General features: G+C 41.2%; 1 protein-coding gene across 1 annotated transcript in view; it reads left to right on the top strand.

Moving 5' to 3' along the window:
• Positions 1–11,918, top strand: part of KL (klotho) — a 36,169-nt gene extending 24,251 nt beyond the window's left edge. The window contains exons 2-5 of the mRNA XM_055541831.1: positions 2,801–3,311; positions 4,308–4,576; positions 9,937–11,038; positions 11,581–11,918. Coding sequence (XP_055397806.1) covers positions 2,801–3,311; positions 4,308–4,576; positions 9,937–11,038; positions 11,581–11,918 — 2,220 coding nt within the window. The remainder of the gene's footprint in view (positions 1–2,800; positions 3,312–4,307; positions 4,577–9,936; positions 11,039–11,580) is intronic.
• Positions 11,919–23,042: the final 11,124 nt, after the last annotated feature.

The raw sequence follows: 23,042 nt of genomic DNA, 5'->3' as shown, positions 1-23,042 counted from the left end.
GGCACTCAGGTCTAGGGCGCTGGGACAACCCTGAGGGATGGGATGGGGAGGGAGGTGAGAGGGATTCAGGATGGGGGACATATGTACACCCATGGCTGATTCATGTCAATGTATAGCAAAAACCACTACAATATTGTAAAGTAATTAGCCTCCAATTAAAATAAATAAATTAATTAATTAAAAAAAAGAAATACCTGAGGCTCACACTGGTAATGGGAAGAGGATTTGGGAGCCCAACCTAAGAGTCTTCTAATGCAGACTCCAGGTCATATCATGTCACTGCCATGGGCTGAATTCCTTAGCAGGTGGAATTTCCTTTGCCTGCTGTGTTTTTCTTTTTGTTCTGTTGATCCTTTAGGGAGAGAAGGAATAAGCATTCATGGAGACCCTACCGTATGGAAACTCTGTTAGGTGTTTTACATAAAGTATTTCATTTAATCCTCATTATAGCCTATTAGTGGAGAAGGCAATGGCACCCCGCTCCAGTACTCTTGCCTGGAAAATCCCATGGACAGGGGAGCCTGGTGGGCTGCAGTCCATGGGGTCGCTAAGAGTTGGATATGACTGAGCAACTTCACTTTCACTTTTCACTTTCCTGCATTGGAGAAGGAAATGGCAACCCACTCCAGTGTTCTTGCCTGGAGAATCCCAGGGACGGGGGAGCCTGGTGGGCTGCCGTCTGTGGGGTCGCACAGAGTCGGACACGACTGAAGCGACTTAGCAGCAGTAGTAGTATAGCCTATTAGTGGAGAAGGAAATGGCAACCCACTCCAGTGTTCTTGCCTAGAGAATCCTGTGAACAGAGGAGCCTGGTGGGCTGCTGTCCATTGGGTCGCACAGAGTCGGACACAACTGAAGCGACTTAGCATGCATGCATAGCCTGTGAGAGACACATGAAAGTTAGTCTTACCTACTCAAGTTAAGGTATATGGTCAAAAGCACACACAGAAAGTGATGGCACAGGAATTTTATCTGCCATCAAATACCACATATGCACTTTTCTATAGCCAAGGTCATTTGTTTCCTTGCTAAACCTCCTCTAAGCCATGTCAAAGCACTCAAGGTTAGAAGAGTGCTGTGTGATTGTAGATATTCTACTGTATGGCTCTGACTCAGCTACCTGCTAAACGGACCCAGATTGGGAATTCTTGGCTACTCACACTTCTCCCTGGCCTTCTGACTTTCCCCATCACAGCATTTGTTCTGTGGAGGTATGTCTGTTAGGTTTAGGTCATGACTTTCTGTAGGCTTCAAACCAGCCAAATTAGGAAAGTCCTCTAGTCTAACATTCTGCCTACTGTAGCCTGAATTTCTCCCTTTCTGTTCTGTTTAACTCTTCACTGATGAGATTTCTTGTCAGCTGGGAAGGGTAAGATAGGTTGATAGAGGTGAGGAAGACAGAGAAGGGTGGGGCACCTCACAAATCCAGCAGCATAGTACAATCAAATCCTAGTTCCTTGAATCACATGGGCAAAGGCCATTATTCTTCTGATCAATATTTTATTCTCTTTTTTCTTCTTAGCATATAGATAAACTACCTCAGGTCATAAATAAAATATATTTCATGAAATGAAGAATAGCAGGTATTTACTAAGAAAATAAAAATGAAAGAATGCATTATTTTATTCCATTGAAATGTTTGGCTGAACCCATAAGAATGAGGATGAGGCCATTCTTGGATACTTGCACTGAAATGAACAAAGAGAAAAATATTAAGGGCAAGGAAGAGGATATTTGGCATATGAGTGCAAGAGCTTCTTCAGGACCAGGGAGTGGGATGAAAATTGGCAAGATCATTGGGAGAATATGAATCAAACAGAATTAGGATGGAGTTTCCTAAGAGAATATGTTAGGAGAGCAAAAGGCTGATAAATAGCTCTTGTATTTAGATACAAACAGGCGGAGTAAATCAGGAATTCAAAAGTAAGAGAAACTTAAGGAAGAAAAAAAACCACTATTCTTTGTAAATATAAGGGAAACAAATGAAAATAAGATATCAGAAGTCAGCAAGGTCTTATGGGAGTCTACAGCTGATCTTATGGAGGCCAAGCCCATTTCATTGCTGTAGGAAACTCCCAGCTGAGTGCTGACTGTGGACATCTGATTTCCTTGAAGCTGCATTTAAGTGTTTTTTGCTTTTGGCTTGTGTCTTGCACTCTGTGAGGGTTGGCAATAAGTCAGCAGTGTTCCAGAGTTCTGGAGAGTGGGCCAAGGTTAGATATTGGAGTTGGTTCTTTAATTTAGTGCACTGATTCTTCTTAAAGAGAAGAACAAAGATTGTGAGAACACGTGTTAGAATTTTGTTATGAGAGATGAATACAAAATATTAAATTGACTCCAACAACTTGTGTCAACTTGAAAACTCCCTGTCTCTTAGGATAAAAGAAAATATAATCCTATTTAGAAATTCCTGGTGTAATCACAGATGTGGAATTGGTTCTTTTCATGAAACCTATTAATTAAAAAAGTACATAATCCAAAGTCAGTTAAGTAGTAAGATATTACAAGTTCTTATTCCATTAACTTTTCAAAGTATGAATAATAACAATACATTCAACACTAGAAATTCATATTTTTCCATGGGCTGCTAAAAAACAATGACAATGATTCCAGTTATGGTAGCAGCTCTCTGCAACCTGACTTACCTCTGGAATTATTTATTGGTTTCAGGGAACTTTTGCATTGAGGGATTAGTCATTAGTTAGACTTGATGAGAAACAGAACTAGAACTGGAGTTTCAAATATGTGTTGTTTTTCTGCTCACAATCAGATAAATTCACCATGGTTTTTCTCTTTATAGGCTCATGCCAAAATCTGGCATCTCTACAATACTTCTTTCCGCCCCACTCAGGGAGGCCAGGTGTCCATTGCCCTAAGCTCCCACTGGATCAGTCCTCGAAGAATGACTGAGCACAGCATCAAAGAATGTCAAAAATCTCTTGACTTTGTCCTGGGCTGGTTTGCCAAACCCATATTTATTGATGGAGACTATCCTGAGAGCATGAAGAATAACCTTTCATCTCTTCTGCCTGATTTTACTGAATCTGAGAAAAAGTTCATCAAGGGAACAGCCGACTTTTTTGCTCTTTCCTTTGGCCCAACCTTGAGTTTTCAACTGTTGGACCCTCAGATGAAATTCCGCCAACTGGAATCTCCCAGCCTGAGGCAACTCCTTTCCTGGATTGACCTTGAGTATAACCACCCTCAAATCTTTATTGTGGAGAATGGCTGGTTTGTTTCAGGGACCACCAAGAGAGATGATGCCAAATATATGTATTACCTCAAAAAATTCATAATGGAAACCTTAAAAGGTAGGGTTGAAGATAAAATCCTAATTTCCTGTCAAAATCCACTGGAAAAACAATCCTTAAGATGATCTTAATAAGCTGTGTGAATTTATAGTTTTTAATCAGAATGTAGAAATTCATTTTGGCAATAGTAGGAATGCATTTATATAGCACCTTTCTCATCTGGGGGCTTGAGGAACTTAATTTTTTAAGTTCGTTTCATAAATGAGAAATGTTATAATGTTTATGTAATTATAAAGGTTATAATGTTTAAAATTACTTGACTTTCAGAGTTACTGCTCCAGATTTTTACATTATATTAAAGATTAAATAAATCCCAAGATATTTAGATCCTTGTATACATTTTTCCAGCTTAGATTGCTTGTACTGAATAAAACACTTCGTATTTGTTTTTTTTTAAAAAAGGGATATCAATATTTTCTGGCAAAGAGTAAGTAGTCCGTATCTTTAAAGACTTAATTCATTTACACCATCAAGCACAGAGGTAGGTACTTAGGATAGAAAAGTAGAACAAGACACCTTGGCCCAAAGAGCACCCATTAGAAACAAGGGAAATCCAAATAAAAATTTTTGGAGATAAGCCTATTTGTGAGGACATTTATTTGCAGAGTTCTCTAGGTTCTACTGGCTTCCCAGGTGGCACAGTGGTAAAGAATCTGTCTGCCAATGCAGGAGACCTGTGTTTGATCCCTGGGTTGGGAAGATCCCCTGGAGTAGGAAATAGCAACCCACGCTAGTATTCTTGCCTGGGAAATCCCATGGACAGAGAAGCCTGGCAGACTACAGTCCATGCGGGTTGCAAAGAGTTGAACATGAGTGAGCATACATATACTAGGTTCTATCAGAGCCTTTCATCAATGAGAAAGGTCATCAGTTTACCAAACAATAAACATTATACTTAATTTATTTCCTGAAATAGTAAAATCCTCAAATGCTCTTGAATCATGTGGCGAGTGCCCATCACAGGGTCATGATGCTCTTGTCCTCTTTCCTTTGCAGCCATCAGGTTGGACGGGGTGGATGTCATTGGGTACACGGCCTGGTCACTCATGGATGGCTTCGAGTGGCACCGGGGCTACAGCATCAGACGAGGACTCTTCTACGTCGACTTTCTAAGCCAGGACAAGAAGTTGTTGCCGAAGTCTTCAGCCTTGTTCTACCAAAAGCTGATAGAGAACAATGGCTTCCCTCCTTTACCTGAAAACCAACCCCTAGAAGGGACATTTCCCTGTGACTTTGCTTGGGGAGTTGTTGACAACTGCATTCAAGTAAGTCAGCTGACAAAACCAATCCGCAGTCTCACCAAGCCCTATCTCTAGTAAGTAGTGCTTCCTTATTAGGTTGTCATGGCACGTGGTCCATTCCTCAGGCCAAACATGGTTCCTTAGCGAGTGCACGAAAGGCATCATTTGGAATGCTGCACACTTCTCTCCAAAAATCTTCCTGGCTTCATCTTGCACTTTAAATCAGCTTCGAAAGGGAACAGATTTAAAATATATCCATCTTTAAGATCTGATAAGATAGTAAAAGATAAAATACTCTCTTTAATACCGTGGTTTTCAATCCCTTTTAAAGTAGTTGTTGAGTTCTTCCATAAACAAGATGTAATACAGAACTCCACACTATCTGAGATCTCACTGGAGCCGCTGAGAAGGAGGCAGGGACATTAGGCAGAGCCCTCCTGAGGCATACCTGTGGAACCCCCAAGATTGTGGAAATACCCCCGAATGAGAGCCCTTGCTCAGTGATGCACTGATCGGAATGCCATTTCTAACAGCAGTTTTCAAATTGAAATGGTAAGGAAGTTCTTCAAAATGGTCAACCAAATATTTATTGAGCATCCTCTATACAGTTAGCCCTCAATATCATTCTTCATTTTTTCAGCTTCAAAGGAATCTGTTTTCTAGGGTTTGATTAAATACTTTGGTGAGCACTTTTTGGAAGCTTCGTGTATATCTTGTTAATTGTGGGAGGGAAGAGGGCTCAGTTGAGGGGAGTACACAGTGAGATGAGGAAGATATGATTCCTGCTTTCAGAGGAGTCTATTGAGGGGAAATGATGGGTCACAAATAGTATGAGTGTGAACAGAGCATGGTGGCAAGTGAGCAGGGTGGTAGGGGATGGAGGTGTTGCTGAACAGAGTCTGTGTGAAAACAGAGACCAAGATAGAAACAAAGTTTGGTGTCCACAGACGAACAGAGTGTTTATAGCACGTTGGGTGCTTCTAGCCAATTTGTTGGTTCTGCAGGGGAGGAAAAATAACTTCCCCTGTACCCTTCTGAGTGTTTAACTTAGACCCCTGTAGTAAGAGATAGATTCGCATGAGAAAAACAGAAGTTTATTAGTATGTATACCTCATTTATGTATGGGAGATACCCTGAGAAGAATGAGTAACTCGCCAAACTGGCTTAAAATTTCAGGCTTAAATATCATCTTAATAGGAAAAGGGGAGAAGTAAGTGATATTTAGGAAAGATGAATAGGCCCTTAAAAGAAGAGATGGGAGCTCTGATAGCTTGTGACAAAGTTTGCCTGAATGTGACGTTGACTTCGAATGCCCTCTTCTGTGTTAACAGTCAGGCTTCCCTCATTGGCAAAACTCCCACAAGGAGATTTATGACAATCCTTTTGAGTTTCTTTTGGAGGATTCATCTCTAGCAGATAAGGGGAATTCAAAGAAAGCCCTTCACTTGCATTTGCTATTTTTTCAAGTGCCTGAAGCTCAAAATAATATCCTGAAGGGGCATTTTAGGGGTGGCGTGCCTTGACTTCTACAGTCGTATTTTGGGGCATCGTATTCTATTACCTTTTGGTTCAGAAGAGGTATTTGAAGAGAGTGCTTGGATCTGGGGAAAGGCCTTCTAGTTGAAACGAGTTGCTGTTTCCTGGTAAATATCTAGTTGAAATCTTTGATTCATTAGGAAATAAATCAACACGATCCTTAATACTTTTTTTTCCGCTGAGTCATATTATGCTTACATCTTATTCAGACCTCCAGTTAGTTTTAAGGACAGTCTCGACTTTAATCCCTTCCTTTGTTGTTGTTCAGTAGCTCAATCATGTCCGACTCTGTAACCCCATGGATTGCAGCATGCCAAGCTTCCCTGTCCTTCACTATCTCTCAGAGTTTGCTCAAACTCATTTCCTTTGAGTTGATGGTGCCATCCAACCATAGTAATCCCTTCCTTATGATTTTTTTAAAGATTTAAAAAATATGAAGCATTTTAAAAGTCTTCATTGAATTTGTTACAGTATTGCTTCTGTTTTATGTTTTGGCTTTTTTGGCCATGAGACATGTGGTATCTTAACTCCCTGACCAGATATCGAGCTCCACCCCTTGCATTGGAAGGCAAAGTCTTAACCACTGGATGGCCAGGGAAGTCCCCCTTCCTTACATTTCAAAGGCAGCCAAGAACGCTATGTTCTCAAGAATATCTGAGCCCAGTAGCTTGTCCTCTGAGCTCTACCTGAGTTCTTCCTTTGGGGTTTTCCTCTGTCTGCTCTGTCTCCCTCAACCCACTGCTATTTAGAAACTCCCCATTCTAACTTCTCTCCTGCAAGTAGGCTCCATGGTGGGGTTCAAGTAGGATCTGAAGGGACAGAAGAGGTGCTAGTGGTGGAGAGAGGAGGAAGGCTATCCCGCAGTCCATCCTGGTTGGTCCCTGAACCCTGTTCTGCCTCTCGACCTTCTGCTGAGCCCTGCTTCCTGCTGGGTCCTGGGCCACCATAGTCACTGAGGGCTTGTGCTCTGTCCCATTTCCAACAGCAGCCCAGCCAGGGCTGGTAATTCCCAGCTTCATCCTTTGTGAAGGAAGAGAAGGTTCTGCCAGTGTTTCTGTGCAAATGGTGTGAACTCAGGGAGCAGTGGGGATGATGTGGGGAGGTCTCTTTTACTTCTGCTCTGTTTCCCATCCAGGGATTGTGTTTGTCTTGGGAACTGGTCAGTGGTGAGAACATTTTAAGAATACATCCTGTTTCCTCCAGAGAGAAGAACACTGATCAGGAGCAACAAGTATGGCAGCAAAGAGGAAGGGAGATGGGGAGAGAATTCCTTTTTCTGCTTCCTAGAAGCAGTTGTTTAGACTTTGATCCAGTGCCACTCATCAGCCGTGGGGCTTTGCTCTCAGGTTGCACCGCTCAGGGTCATGGCTACCTCCACCTCGCAGAGCCGCGCAGTCGTCTCCTTTGCTGACCCAGCCAGACACAAACCACCATGACCGTGAACTCCTCCAGAAGCTCTCTACTGGAAAAAGGCTGCAGTTGCTATTTTATTCTTTCTGCTTTTCACCTTGAGCTTTGTACTGTTTTGGCAGTGTGCTTTCTAAGCTAACTTCCTAACTGACAGAACAAAAATGAGTTTTTTGTTAGGGAAGTTCTGATAAGCATATGGGTATGTTTTAATTTACAAGCAGATCTCTATACTTTTAATGCATTATATTAGAGTCATGAAAATTGAATTTTAAACCACTGAAATTTATCTTTTCACTTCTGGCTAGTATTTCAAAAATTCCCAGTATGAATGATGCATGCATTTCACCTGAAAAAAATTTTAAATTATATCTCACTTGTCTGAGATGACACACCTGTCTGAAGTCTGATCTTAGGCTTATTCACATGGATTGTCATCGTCCTTGGACCTAATTTCCCAGCTGAGAGGTTTGTTTTTCCATAACCACTAATGTTCATAGTAAATACAGAATCTGCTATGTACTGGGGACGGAGAGTTTTTTTCTTTTAGCATTGGCTACTATTAGGGAGACATTTCTTCCATAATATACTAAACACATAACATCATACCCTTCTGAAAGGTTCGACTTAATTATTTTTTTATTAATAAATAAGTCAAACAAATTAATGGAGATTCTATAGAATTTTGCCTAAACACCCATTTATAAATGACCTGTATTTTTAAGAAATAGACTTTTTGCTCAGAAATTACACCTTTGTCTCTCATGTTTGTTTTCGGATGGACTGAATAAGAGCTGTTGTTTTTGACAGTTATGGTAGAAAAGTTACGAATTTTGTCAACTCAGAGCTCTATAAAAATAATCCAAAGAATTCCTTCAAGCTATGAATGGTTTTACTTCCAAAGAGCATGCAAATATTTTTCTTGCGAAGTTGAGGAAACATGATTTGTGGGTGCATCACAGTGGAAAAATACTTCTGACAGCATTCCCACAAATTAGAGGAAATGTATGCGTGGGTGATCTACACAGGACAATTCTCCAGAAAAAGCAATTTCCCTCTGACACGCTGTATTTTATTACTTTCCTTTATAAGCACAGCACTGGCCCCTCTAGAGAAACAGAAGCTTATTTGCAACAGGCCTGAAAAGTGCAAGGAAACCTCTGCTCGAGATTCAAAACCAAAGTTTGACCTTTGCTTTTATATAGAGGGTCAAAACTCAGGAACCAACTCTGACAGGCTTATTTCTGAGGAGAAAACTGGCTTAGGTGGTAGGTCCTTGGGAGTAAGAGCTTCCCTGATAGCTCAGTTGGTAAAGAGTCCACCTGCAATGCAGGAGACCCTGGTTCAATTCCTGGGTTGGGAAGATCCCCTGGAGAAGGAGTAGGCTACCCACTCCAGTATTCTTGGGCTTCCCTTGTGGCTCAGCTGGTAAAGAATCCACCTGCAATGCAATAGACCTGGGTTCGATCCCTGGGTTGGGAAGATCCCCTGGAGAAGGGAAAGGCTACCCATTCCAGTGTTCTGGCCTGGAGAATTCCATGGACTGTATAGTCCATGGGATCGCAAAGATGCAGACACGACTGAGCGACTTTCACACACACACACACCTTGGGATAAACTTAAATTTTTGTTTGCAAGTGGAGGGAGGATTTTGTGATTTTGACTTTGTAGTTTGTCCAGGTTTCCTAAATACTTATTTTCATTTTGTAGTCTTACAGATCAGAGATAGAGAACCATTGTTCTCATGATCATCACAGAAAAATAATTTAGAAATTTTTAAAAGCTATGTTAAAATATCCCATTATACGTGGATGACAGTACCATTTCCACATTCTCTTTTTCTACCATCAGTCAGAGTGAATTTGCTAAGTTCTGTTATAGACACTAATGCCAATAAAAGGCAATAGTTTTGCATACTTCCCATGTCCTTGACCTTTAGCAAACCTCCATTTAGAATGTGATTTTAAGAAACACAATTTAATTTTAAGTATCATTTCATTTTCTTACTCTCACTCAGGTTTTAAGCTTTATCATTTTTTGTCTGTTTTTTTTTTTAAATTTGAAAGTCTCATATCATTGGCGATTTTTTATTCTAAAAGAAAAATGTCCAAAATACTCTGCTTGCTTAACACAGACCAGAGATGTGTGAGGATTATTAATGTTTGTCATCTGAAGTGACCTCCAAAATTCAGATTTCTTAAAGTAACAGTTCCAGACTTACAGAGAGCTGTGGGTGAAACAAATGTGCACCGAACAAAGTGGAATATTTTCTTTCCCAGGAACTTAACTATTTATGAAAAACAGTTTAAAAATTCAGCTAGGAAGGTTTTTACAGTATTTTTGCCCACCGTGCTGGCTGGTTTGTTGACAGAACCAGAACCGCATCGAACGACTTTTCAGGACTGTCCAAGCGAGGCTAACGGTTCCTCTCCTCCCGCCAGGTGGACACCACCCTGTCTCAATTCATTGACCCCAACGTCTACCTGTGGGATGTCCACCGCAGTAAGAGGCTCATCAAGGTGGATGGGGTTCTGACCAAGACGAGGAAATCCTACTGCGTGGACTTCGCCGCCATCCGACCCCAGATCGCCTTACTCCAGGAAATGCACGTGACTCATTTCCACTTCTCGCTGGACTGGGCGCTGATCCTGCCGCTGGGGAACCGGTCCCAGGTCAACCGCACGGTCCTGGGGTTCTACCGCTGTGTGGCCAGCGAGCTGGTGCGTGCCAACATCACCCCGGTGGTGGCGCTATGGCGCCCGGCCGCCCCGCACCAGGGACTGCCGGCCCCCCTGGCTCGGCACGGCGCCTGGGAGAACCCCCACACCGCCCTGGCCTTTGCCGAGTATGCCAGCCTGTGCTTTCAAGACCTCGGCCGCCACGTCAAGTTCTGGATCACGATGCACGAGCCGTCCACGCGGAACATGACCTACAGCGCGGGGCACAACCTCCTGAAGGCGCACGCGCTGGCCTGGCGCACGTACGATGAGCGGTTCAGGCGCTCTCAGAAAGGAAAAATATCCATCGCCCTGCAGGCTGACTGGATAGAACCCGCCTGCCCTTTCTCCCCGGAGGACCGTGAGGTGGCCGAGCGAGTTCTGGAATTTGACATCGGTTGGCTGGCCGAGCCCATTTTCGGCTCCGGCGATTATCCACGCGTGATGAGAGACTGGCTGAACCAGAGAAACAATTTCCTGCTCCCTTATTTCACTGACGAGGAAAAAAAGCTAATCCGGGGTTCCTTTGACTTTTTGGCGTTGAGCCATTACACCACCATCCTTGTAGACTGGGAGAAAGAAGATCCCATAAAATACAACGATTACCTGGCCGTGCAAGAAATGACCGACATCACCTGGCTCAACTCCCCCAGTCAGGTGGCCGTGGTGCCCTGGGGGTTACGCAAGGTACTGAACTGGCTGAAGGCCAAATACGGAGACCTCCCCATGTATATAATATCCAACGGCATCGATGATGATCCGCACGCAGCCCAGGACAATCTGAGGGTGTACTACATGCAGACTTATGTGAACGAAGCTCTGAAAGGTAAGGAGCACTCAGTACAGAGGTCTCTTGGGGGTTATGCCAACTGAGAACCTGATACATAGAAACTCTCAAACATATAAACATATAAACTCTGTCACCCACAGAGCAAGTGCTATCCATTCCTTGACAACACTGAAAAAGTCCAAGTGTTAGCTAGTTTCCCCAAGGAAAGAGGAGTTTGACTAAAAGTGGAAGATGAAAAAATAACTCGAAACTATTCTAGGCTGCTCAGAGCCCTGACCATCTCTTCTCCATATTAGATGGCTTCATAGCAGTCTTGCCTACTTGACGTACTTAAAGATTGAACCCAAGTACATCATTAAAGTATGTAAAACCTACTATGTTATATGTACCTAAGTATTTGTCTTGATGGTTGCCACTTTGTCTTCGGATAAAAGGAGCTTTACTGATGAAATCTAATTTAATCAGAAGTAGTTTGAAATGGTATTGACAGTTTCTCTGATGCACCAGGGCTCAGTAAAGGCAAAATGTTGTGGGCAAAATATTTTAATAACTTTTCCCCTGTCCTTTTGTTTTTCTAGCCTATATATTGGATGGTATCAATCTTTGTGGATACTTTGCTTATTCATTTAACGATCGCACAGCTCCGAAGTTTGGCCTCTATCGTTACGCGGCAAATCAGTTTGAGCCCAAACCGTCAATGAAACATTACAGGAAAATTATAGACAACAATGGCTTTCCAGGTCCTGAAACTCTGGGAAGATTTTGTCCAGAAGAATTCACCCTGTGTACAGAGTGCAGCTTTTTTCATACCCGAAAGTCTTTACTGGCTTTCATAGCTTTTCTACTTTTTGCCTTTGTTATTTCTCTTTCTCTGATTTTTTACTACTCTAAGAAAGGCAGAAGAGGTTACAAATAGTCTTGATATTTTTCTTATTTGAAATAATTATACACACACATCAGCTGTTAACATTTGCACTTCTCAGTGTTGTGAAGTAGATTTTATATATCTGACTTCTAGAAAACCTTTTCATGACATGTGATAGGTTTTGAAATGAGCGTGATTGTAAAATATTGAGTAATGTGAATAGTGCCTGAATTTGTTCTATTTCCAGGGGAGGTATGTTAAAAAAGGTTGATAAGGGCCATCATTTCTGTACACATTCTATAACAAAGCATGAAGAATGGAGACCATCTTGTAACATTTCTATATAAATTAAGATGAAGAATCTTTTTATCTGTGCCCATTCCAGTGTGTAATGTTTGCCTTGAAATCATAATTGCAAGTATTGGAATCAAATGTTAAGTCCTGAATAGCCATTCTGAACTGCCATGATATGCCTAATGGTCTCTGTGGAACCAAGTTTCCCTTGAAAAAGAAGATGGCAGAATATAGAACAGATGACAAAGGGCCCTAGGTTAGAACGTTCCTTTTAAAAGCAAGGTTTCTATCAAATACTGTTAGTATTAATTTATATATCTTTTTAATGATGTGCTTAGCAGAGCAAATTACAGAATTCTGTATCTTATATAAGTATAAAATATATTTCTTTGTATTTTGAGACACTCTTCAAGCCCCAAGTTCTTGAGGGATTTGTGTCACTATCGAGGGCCTGCACATAGGGGACTTTTACTAAATGTGTGCAGAAAAATAAGCATGAATTATGCAATATTGGGCCCTTAAGAAAGCATAAACCGACTGTGAAATGCATTATAGCGCAGTGGCTGGAGGGGACAGAAAGGAGGAAAAAGTCCTTGTTATGAGCAACACTGCGATTAATTTGATTATAAACTCTTTTATTTAGAGAAGACCTTGGAATGAATGAGGTGACCTTTTCTGAAAGGATAAGAATGAAACAATAACTCATTTTATGAGAAGTGACTCCACTTTCTCTTCTTTAGAATGTGCCATAATTTCTTTGAATTGAGTTTTGAAAATTCTTAATAGGTTCAAAAGCATTTGGTCTAATAACACTGGAAGGTTTGTTTCTATAATTGCTGAGGTCCATTTTATATTTTTTGCTGCTACTTCTGTGGGGCTAGCTTTACATGAGTTTTGCTTTGAACTTTTATACTGCAACTGGCTACTGATTTTTTAGAAAGGGCTAATCGGGTCTTATCCTTTAATGCCCCTTAAATAAATCTTGCTGATTTTCAAACAGGGAAGTCTATTACACTGGAGTTGAGGATGATTTTATAGATAAGCCAAAATGATATCAAGCAAGATAAACCAATATCATATCTGTATAACTAATTTTGCTGACACAGGGTTCTAGTGAATTTTAAAAAACTGTACTGTATTATATATCATCTTTAGAGGTGGTATGACTTTTTTCCATGAAAGATAAGCTTTTTGGTGGTACTCTTTTAAAAATCGGGCTTACCATAAAAATCACAAACTAGGGAATAATAGTTTATTTTATGTGTATATTTTTCTGATTATAATAGTAATATATGCTCATTGTAAAAAATTTAAAATCACAGAAACTATATGTACAGAAAAAATATTACGTGTAATTTCACCATCTTGAGGTAGTCACTATTAACATGGTGTATGTATGATATTTTGTATAGTCAGATCTTATGTAAATAGTTATGTCTTTATTTTCATTGTGTGCATTTCCTTTGTCATTAGTCTTCAAAAGCATGATTTTTAATAGTTATGGAGTAACTCCACTATGTGAATTTATCACAATTTATTTAATCATTCCTATTTGTTAGACCAGTTTCTTATTGTTAATTACTGTGAAATAATGGATGTTGTTTAAAAATAATTTTCCTGATACAATATTTAATTTCCTTCAGTGTAGAGAGAAGTAATCTTGTCCCTTGATAAAGTCTTGTAATAAATCTACTTGCAACTTTGTCTTCTTACATGATCAAATGACTAGATAGATTTCTTAAGTGTTTTTCTTTTGAGTTACTTAAACCACATAGAATATGATCTGAGTGGTGAAGAAAGGGATCTGAAAACAGGAAGAGTGAACTTCGAGGCTGGAATAAGGTAAGGGTGGAGAGGGTGCCCCAGGCTAGTCCCTACGGTTGATCTGAGAGGGAATTTCAGACACTGAAAGAGAGGCCAAAGAACCAAAGGGAAATGATACCTCAGCACCGCTCAACAAAGTTATCAGGTGAGCATCAGGCTAGCTTTGAGACCCTTTGGTCCTCAGTGGGAGATTGGTGGTTCCCCATGGGCAGCAAAGAAGAGAGGGCACCTCCCAGATGAGGCTGGAAACGGGGGCAGCGGGGGGTGAGGGGGGGCAGTGGGAGGGGCTAGAAAGCCTTTCTAGTCCAATGGGGTGAAGAATCCTCATTTCTTAACCGGCTTCTCTGGGCCTTACATTTTTCATTAATGCTTTATGTTGATAAATTCTGGGTTTTCACTACTTTACATGTGTTTTAAAACATATATATATATATATATTTATAGAGAGAGAGACAGAGACAGAGAGAGAGAGAGAGAGAGACCATTCTCCTGGAAGTCCTGCATCCCTTAGTACTTTTTGGGGTCAGCTCTGCAGGGGCATTAGTGGTAAGCGTGGCTCCCAAGGTCTCTGGGCTAATTTCTGTTATATTTGCTTTCCCCCCGTGTTGCCCCTGGTTTCTTCCTTTGAACTGGCAGTGGGGTGGGGAGGAAATGGAGGTGGGGGGCCCTGCACTTATGCCCCGTTCATTTTGCCTTAGTTTGGAAGGATGGACTTTCAGATTCATTTAAGGTCATTTTTCATTTTATTTTTTGACTTCCACAGATAGTAATTAGAATCTACTAATGCCTCAGAAGCATTTCTTTAAAAAAAAAATTTTATAGAGCCCTTCAACGGAGATTATAATACAAGCCACATATTTTAAATGTTCTAGTAGTCACATTAAAATATAAAAAGACACTATTAGTTCAAAAGATGTGGGAAGGAATGATGGAGTTAATGAATGAATAGAATCAGCTTGCTGATACCACCTTTGTCCAGAGACTGATTTAGTAGGCACCATCTATCAAGAAAGAGGAACTGCTGTGTATTAGGTGACACACAGCTCGGTTCTTTGTATCCAGAGGAGCGAATGATGACTTACTTGTAATAACCTGTCTTTCTAGGTGGCAAGGCAGTAAATAGCTATCCTATCATCACCTCTAGACTAATAACTAGATGAGAGGATTATAGCTCTTCATCATTCACACTGTCCCTCAACTAGTCAGTAACCTTTTTTGTTTGTAAGACTTGTTATCAGGTTAAATTCCCTTATCTGTAAATAAAAATAGGGAGCTCATTTGGAAGGAATCTCTTTATGTCGTCTGTGGATACTTGTAATCTTCTAGAACATGTAGCTTTTTGCTCAGACCCATTACCTTTATCAGTTTTTATAACCGTTAAATATTGTTGGAGTTTTGTTTGTTATAGTGCATTTCCTAAACCATTTTTGTTTCATACATTTGTGGTAAATACCCTTTGATATCAAGTAGAAGTCAAGAAAAACCACAAGGAACCTTGAGTAAAGAGTGGAAATGCCAGTAACACCTGTGACAAGACACCTAAAATATGGTGAAATCCCGTTTCACGACATGACTGTGACATGGTGACTGATTTTCAGCTCCTTTTTTGATCCAATAGGTTAGAGAAGAAAAAACATTTCAACCTACATATTAATGGAGTCAGAAAAGTATAGGGGAAAGAGCAAGACCCATGTTCAAAATACACTGAGCCTCAGTTTCCTCATCTGTAAAATGGGAATAACCTGCGGTAGCACAGTGGTGAACATAGTAAGTATTCAGTAAATAAAGCACCTACCCTAGAAGTATTTTTTCCTAGACTAATTTCACTTAATGTGTGTGTGGTTTCCTTCTCGTTAATCAGATTTTTAGAGCTCAGTAACATAAAACCAGGGCCTATTACAGTCAAACGATACACCCAGAAGCCCTTTAGTTATTTTATTTGTGGCTTTGAATATACATCTTCATAGAATGTCCTTGGTCAAACTAAACAAACAAAAATCAATGCCCACATTTACTTAGTAATACTAGACTCTTTTCTTGGATTTGAATTTTACAAATGTTGGGTTGTTAGAATCCTGAAGATGATTTGACAGAAGATGTTTCTATATCAGATTTGTTGTGCCATCTGCTCTTTTGAAATAATCTAATGACAGGCAAAACACTGAAATTTGTTTATTTGTTATTTAGTTGGTAATAATTGGAGGCCCATTAGCTAAATTTTTATGTGATTCAAAAATGTTTGGTAGAGTTTCAGATTTTGGTATAGTCTTCAGTATGTTTATTTATGGTAATGCTAATTAATTTTAAATGAGTTTACTTATTTGATATAAATTATTTGCAACTGAAACATTGCCCCTTAATTAATTGCTGGAATAAGCTGACTTTTTTTTTCTTTTGAAAGGCTCAATTGATTAGTTTGTAAAATTCGTTTTCCTTTCAATATTATAGCGGTTGTCTAATTATGGCCGTAAGCATAAATGTTGCCTAATGCATTTCAGCCTGTTTTGATCTCCATCTGTATGTGAATCAAAGCTTTAGCTAATTTAGTTTCGAGTTGTTAGATTTGAAAGTTCTATAGTGTTTCAAGGCTGTTGATGTATCATATAAGATATGAAGACATGGAGGCTTTATAAGGTTTTTTTTTTTTTCCCCTCTTTAAATTATGGGTATTATAAGTCTCTGGCAAGTAGTCCAAAGACTTCAAAATAAAACATTTCAATCGACAGGGGCAGTAGTGGTAAGCCACGGAGCGGTGAAATGGAGATATAATTAGAGCTAAAGATTGATGAGTCAGGTGAAAATATTCCATTAGCAAAGGACAACACGACCCGATTTTCTTCCAAAGTGGTACCATTCTAAAATGTCCTTATTTTATCTGTGCCCGTCTTGGATTTAATGAACTAACAAAACAAATACAGTGGGGGTTACTGGTCCACCGGACTGACAAGAGTAGAGCTGCAAGCTCCTTGCAGATGGGAAGGGCGGAGGTGAGGGAAGCCAGGAAGCCCATGAAGGCTTGCGGGACTGGGGAGAGCCTGAGGGTGGAGCTGGGCCTCAGAATCAAGGGGTGCGATTTCAAAATGCAGATGACTTTTACCACAGTCCCCACTCTCTGAAGTGCCCTTGGGAAGATGGCTGCAGCACCTGCGGTTTGGCAAAGGGGCTCCCCCGAGAGAAGTGGGTGCAAGAAGGTGAGGGAGACAGAAGAACAGAGGGAGTGAGCCAGTACCTGGGATGTCAGAACTCACGATGAGTTTTGGGTTCGTATCAAGAGGGTCATGTGGAGAAGCAATGCCACTGGAGGTGATGTTGCCCAGAGAATGTTAGTCCAGGGTACAGGGAAGGGCATTTATTTACAAAGAGGCTGGAGAGTCCGAGAATGATTTCAGTGCTATGAGACTGGGTCCAGTGGAGGAGGGGAGGGATGCAAAACCAAAATGAAAACTGTGAGAGAGGTGATAGCTCATTGTGGTTTTGATTTGCATTTCTCTAATAATGAGTGATGTTGAGCATCTTTTCATGTGTTTGTTAGCCATCTGTATGTCTTCTTTGGAGAAATGTCTGTTTAGATCTGTTTCCCAGATTTTGATTGGGTGGTTTGTTTTTCTGGTATTGACTTGTATGAGCTGCTTGTATACTTTGGAAATGAATCCTTTGTCAGTTATTTCATTGGCTGTTATTTTCTCCAATTCTGAGGCTTGTCTTTTTACCTTGTTTATAGTTTCTTTTGCTGTGCAAAAGCTTTTACGTTTAATTGGATCCCACTTATTTATTTTTGTTTTTATTTCCATTACTTTAAGAGGTGGGCCATAAAGGATTTTGCTGTGGTTTATATCATAGAGTGTTCTGCCTGTGTTTTCCTCTAAGAGATATATATGGAATCTAGAAATATGGTACTGATGAAATTCTTTGCAGGGCAGCATTGGAGACACAGACATAGAGAACAGACTTATGGATACGGAGTGGGGTGAGGGGAAGAGATGGTGGGTTGTATGGAGAGAGTAATATGGAAAAACATACATTACCATTTGTAAAATAGATAGTCAATGGGAATTTGCTGTATGACTCAGGAAGCTCAAATGGGGTTCTGTTGACTATGCCAAGGCCTTTGACTGTGCAGATCACAATAAACTGTGGGAAATTCTTAAAGAAATGGGAATACCAGACCACCTGACCTGCCTCTTGAGAAACAGGTCAGGAAGCAACAGTTAGAACTGGACATGGAACAACAGACTGGTTCCAAATAGGAAAAAGAGTACATCAAGGCTGTATATTGTCACCCTACTTATTTAACTTATATGTAGAGTACATCATGAGAAACGCTGGGCTGGAAGAATCACAAGCTGGAATCAAGATTGCTGGGAGAAATATCAATAACCTCAGACATGCAGATGACACCACCCTTATGGCAGAAAGTGAAAAGGAACTAAAAAGCCTCTTGATGAAAGTGAAAGTGGAGAGTGAAAAAGTTGGCTTAAAGCTCAACATTCAGAAAACGAAGATCATGGCATCTGGTCCCATTACTTCATGGGAAATAGATGGGGAAACAGTGGAAACAGTGTCCGACTTTATTTTTCTGGGTTCCAAAATCACTGCAGATGGTGATTGCAGCCATGAAATTAAAAGACGCTTCCTCCTTGGAAGGAAAGTTATGACCAACCTAGATAGCGTATTCAAAAGCAGAGACATTACTTTGCCAACAAAGGTCTGTCTAGTCAAGGCTATGGTTTTTCCAGTAGTCATGTATGGATGTGAGAGTTGGACTGTGAAGAAAGCTGAGCACTGAAGAATTGATGCTTTTGAACTGTGGTGTTGGAGAAGACTCTTGAGAGTCCCTTGGACTGCAAGGAGATCCAACCAGCCATTCTGAAGGAAATCAGTCCTGGGTGTTCGTTGGAAGGACTGATGCTAAAGCTGAAACTCCAGTACTTTGGCCACCTCATGTGAAGAGTTGACTCATTGGAAAAGACTCTGATGCTGGGAGGGATTGGGGGCAGGAGGAGAAGGGGACGACAGAGGATGAGATGGCTAGATGGCATCACCGACTTGATGGACATGAGTTTGAGTGAACTCAGGGAGTTGGTGATGGACAGGGAGGCCTGGTGTGCTGTGATTCATGGGGTCACAAAGAGTTGGAGATGACTGAGTGACTGAACTGAACTGAACAACCTAGAGGAGTGGGATGGGGAGGGATGGTCAAGAGCGAGGGAGCACATGTGTACCTGTGGCTGATTCATGTTGATGTTCAACAGAAACCAACACAATACTGTAAAGCTATTATCCTTCAGTTAAAAAAAAACAAAACCCAAAAAACAGTGAGAGAGGCATTAAGATATGTCCAGAAAGCCAGACCAACAAAGGTCTGTCTAGTCAAGGCTATGGTTTTTCCAGTATTCATGTACAGATGTGAGAGTTGGACCATAAAGAAAGCTGAGTGCCAAAGAATTGATGCTTTTGAACTGTGGTGTTGGAGAAGATTCTTGAGAGTCCTGTGGGCTGCAAGGAGATCAAACCAGTCAATCCTAAAGGAAATCAACCCTGAATATTCATTGAAAGGACTGATGCTGAAGCTCCAATACTTTGGCCATGGGTGCGAAGAGCTGACTCTGAAAAAAAAACCTGATGCTGGGAAAGATTGAGGGCTAAAGAAGAAGAGGGCAACAGAGGATGAGATGTTTGGATGACGTCACAGACTCAGTCACTATGAGTTTGAGCTAACTCTGGGAACTTTGTGAAGGACAGGGAAGCCTGGTGCGCTGCAGTCCATGAGGGTCGCAAAAAGTTGGACACGACAGCAACTGAACAAGAACAAGAAAACCAGAACATTCCTAAGACGAGAAACAGGAGCAGGTGAATGGAGACGTCTCTGGGGAACAAGGGTCAAGCCAGCTCTTCAGCTGGGAACAGAGGCCTCAATGTGGAAGGAAAGCCCCAAACCTGATCGGAATTTTCTGGTTTCTAGTCCTGCTCTTCAATTTTCTTTATAACCTGGAGCAAGTCACCAAGTCCGTGGAGTCTTATTGTTCTTGTATGTATAGAGAGGGAGTTATTAACACCAGTAGGTTTCAACCTTGGTTACACATTAGAGTCATGTGGGAGCTTTTAAACATCCCCAGACTGATTGAATGTGATTCTCTTGGGGTGGGATCTAGACAGAGGTATTGTTTAAAGCTCCCAGGTGATTAAAATGGAAAGTTAAAACTGTGAAGCAGAAATCTCTGAGCTTGAGAGTATCTCAACAGAAACCTCCAACAAACAGGAACAGAAGAAAACAACAACGGTACCTCTCCAGCTTTATTATTCAAGACAAATGACTAGGGATCATGATTACTGCAATAGAGGATTGAGATTGGGCTCAGCGCCAAATAGGTGAAGAAGGCAGGGTGTCATGGTCATCAAGCAGGGTGAAGGGGGTCAGGAATTTTGGAATTATCAGACCAGGAATGTAAAACAGCTATGATTAATATTCCAAGGACTCTAGTGGATAGAGAAGACAACCTACAAGGACAAATGGGCAGTGTAAGGAGCGAGATGGGAGTCTCAGAAGGAACCTCCAAGAAGTGCTAGAGATCAAAAACACTGGATCAGAAGTGAAGACCGCTTGATGGGCTTTAAGCCCGTCTGTAAAGTAGACTGGACACAGTGCAGGAAAGAATCTAAAATGATGATACGAACGATACTTGCTTATGTCTTTATTAAATTTAATTTTTCTATTATATTGGGGTATAGTTGATTTACAATGTTGTGTTATTTTCAGGTATACAGCAAAGTGATTTGGTTATACAGAAACATAGATCCATTCTTTTCCAGACTCTTTTCCCATGTAAGTTATTACAGAGTATTGAGTAGAGTTCCTTGTGCTATACAGTAGGTCCTTATTGGTTATCTATTTTATATACAGTAGTGTGTATATGTTTGGAGAAGGCAATGGCACCCCACTCCAGTACTCTTGCCTGGAAAATCCCATGGACAGAGGAGCCTGGTAGGCTGCAGTCCACGGGGTCGCTACAAGTCGGACACGACTGAGCGACTTCACTTTCACTTTTCACTTTCATGCATTGGAGAAGGAAATGGCAACCCACTCCAGTGTTCTTGCCTGGAGAATCCCAGGGCCGGGGGAGCCTGGTGGGCTGCCGTCTATGGGGTCGCACAGAGTTGGACACGACTGACGCGACTTAGCAGCAGCAGCAGTGTGTATATGTTAATCTCAAACTATATCCATCCCTCAAACAACCATATAGGAACCTCCCCTCCAACACTTATTAAACCAGTTAGTAAGAATCCCAAACTCCTAATGTATCCCCCCGACCAACCTTTCCCCCTTGGTAACCATAAGTTTGTGTTTAACATCTGTGAATCTGTTTCTGTTTTGTAAATAAGTTCATTTGTATGATTTTTTTTAAGATTCCACATAAAAGTGATATGATATTTGTCTTTCTCTGTCTGACTTTCCTTAATACGAAAATCTCTAGGTTCATCCATGTTGTTGCAAGCGGCATTATTTATTCATTTTTATGCCTGAGTAATATTTCATTGTATATATTTACCACATCATCTCTATTCATTCCTCTGTTAATGGACATTTAGGTACTCTTGCCAGGAAAATCCCATGGACTGAGGAACCTGGTGGGCTGCAGTCCATGGGGTCGCTACAAGTCGGACACGACTGAGCAACTTCACTTTCACTTTTCACTTTCATGCATTGGAGAAGGAAATGGCAACCCACTCCAGTGTTCTTGCCTGGAGAATCTCAGGGCCGGGGGAGCCTGGTGGGCTGCTGTCTATGGGGTCGCACAGAGTCGGACACGACTGAAGCGACTTAGCAGCAGCAGCAGGTTGCTTCCATGTCTTGGCTATTATAAATAATGATGCAGTGAACACCGGGGTGTATGTATTTTTTGAATTATTTTAAGTTTAATTAGGTTCCATTTGTTTATTTTTGTTTTTATTTTCATTACTCTAGGAGGTGGATCCAAAATAGAGAGTGGATCCAGTCTTTCTATTTCTGTCAAGGAGTGTTCTGCCTATATTTTCCTCTAAAAGTTTTATAGTTATCTGGTCTTACATTTAATATGCCAGAGTGCTCTGGCATATTTCAAAATGGTTTCTTTTCTCTTATGACGGGGTCTGCTTGAAGCTTTTTGGTTGGTTAGTTTTTGGCTGCACTGTGTGGCAAGGTCCCGACCAAGGATCGGAGCCGTGCTCCTGCAGTGGAAGCGTGGAGTCTTAACTACTGGACCACCAGCAAGTTTTTTAACTCTCAGAGTTGTCCACCCGAACCTCTGGCAATTCGTGAATTACAGTTCAGGTTTTCTTACCCTGTATTGACTTCCCACTCCAGTACTCTTGCCTGGAAATCCCATGGATGGAGGAGCCTGGTGGGCTACAGTCCATGGGGTTGCAAAGAGTTGGACATGACTGAGTGACTTCACTCACTTTCATTGACTCCTGGGGTGGTTTCCCTTCATGAGCCTCTGCTTGGGAAGGCGAGATGTCCTTCGTTTGTCTGTCTTATCTCTCCAGTTGGGGGCAGCAGTGTGCCCTGTGTCCTACCCTGTCTTATGGATCCCAGAACAACTATTGATTTTTCAGTCTGTTCAGCTTTTTACCTGTTGTTAGGATGGAGCAATGACTTGCTGCCCATCATCACTAAAGAGATAGAGAAAGAAAGGAAAGAGTGAGTGAAATGCTGTAGAGTTTATAAAGCAAACTGTGAGACTGTTGTCAACCCAACTGCAATACAATTGCAAAATACAATCCCTAACATCTCAGCAAAGATGGGCACAATTCATGGAAGATGGGCACAATTAAGGACAGAAATGGTATGGACCTAGCAGAAACAGAAGGTATTAAGAAGAGGTAGCAAGAATACCGCAGAAGGCAATGGCAACCCACTGCAGTACTCGTGCCTGGAGAATCCCAGGGACAGAAGAGCCTGGTGGGCTGCTGTCTATGTGATCGCACAGAGTCGGACACAACTGAAGTGACTTAGCAGCAGCAAGAATACACAGAAGAACTGTATAAAAAAGATCTTCATGACCCAGATAACCATGATGT

This window comes from Bubalus kerabau, chromosome 12 (assembly GCF_029407905.1).
Source record: "Bubalus kerabau isolate K-KA32 ecotype Philippines breed swamp buffalo chromosome 12, PCC_UOA_SB_1v2, whole genome shotgun sequence".
Taxonomy (NCBI): domain Eukaryota; kingdom Metazoa; phylum Chordata; class Mammalia; order Artiodactyla; family Bovidae; genus Bubalus; species Bubalus kerabau.
The sequence above is the reverse complement of the archived record's forward strand: the minus strand, read 5'-3'. Positions and strand labels throughout refer to the sequence as shown.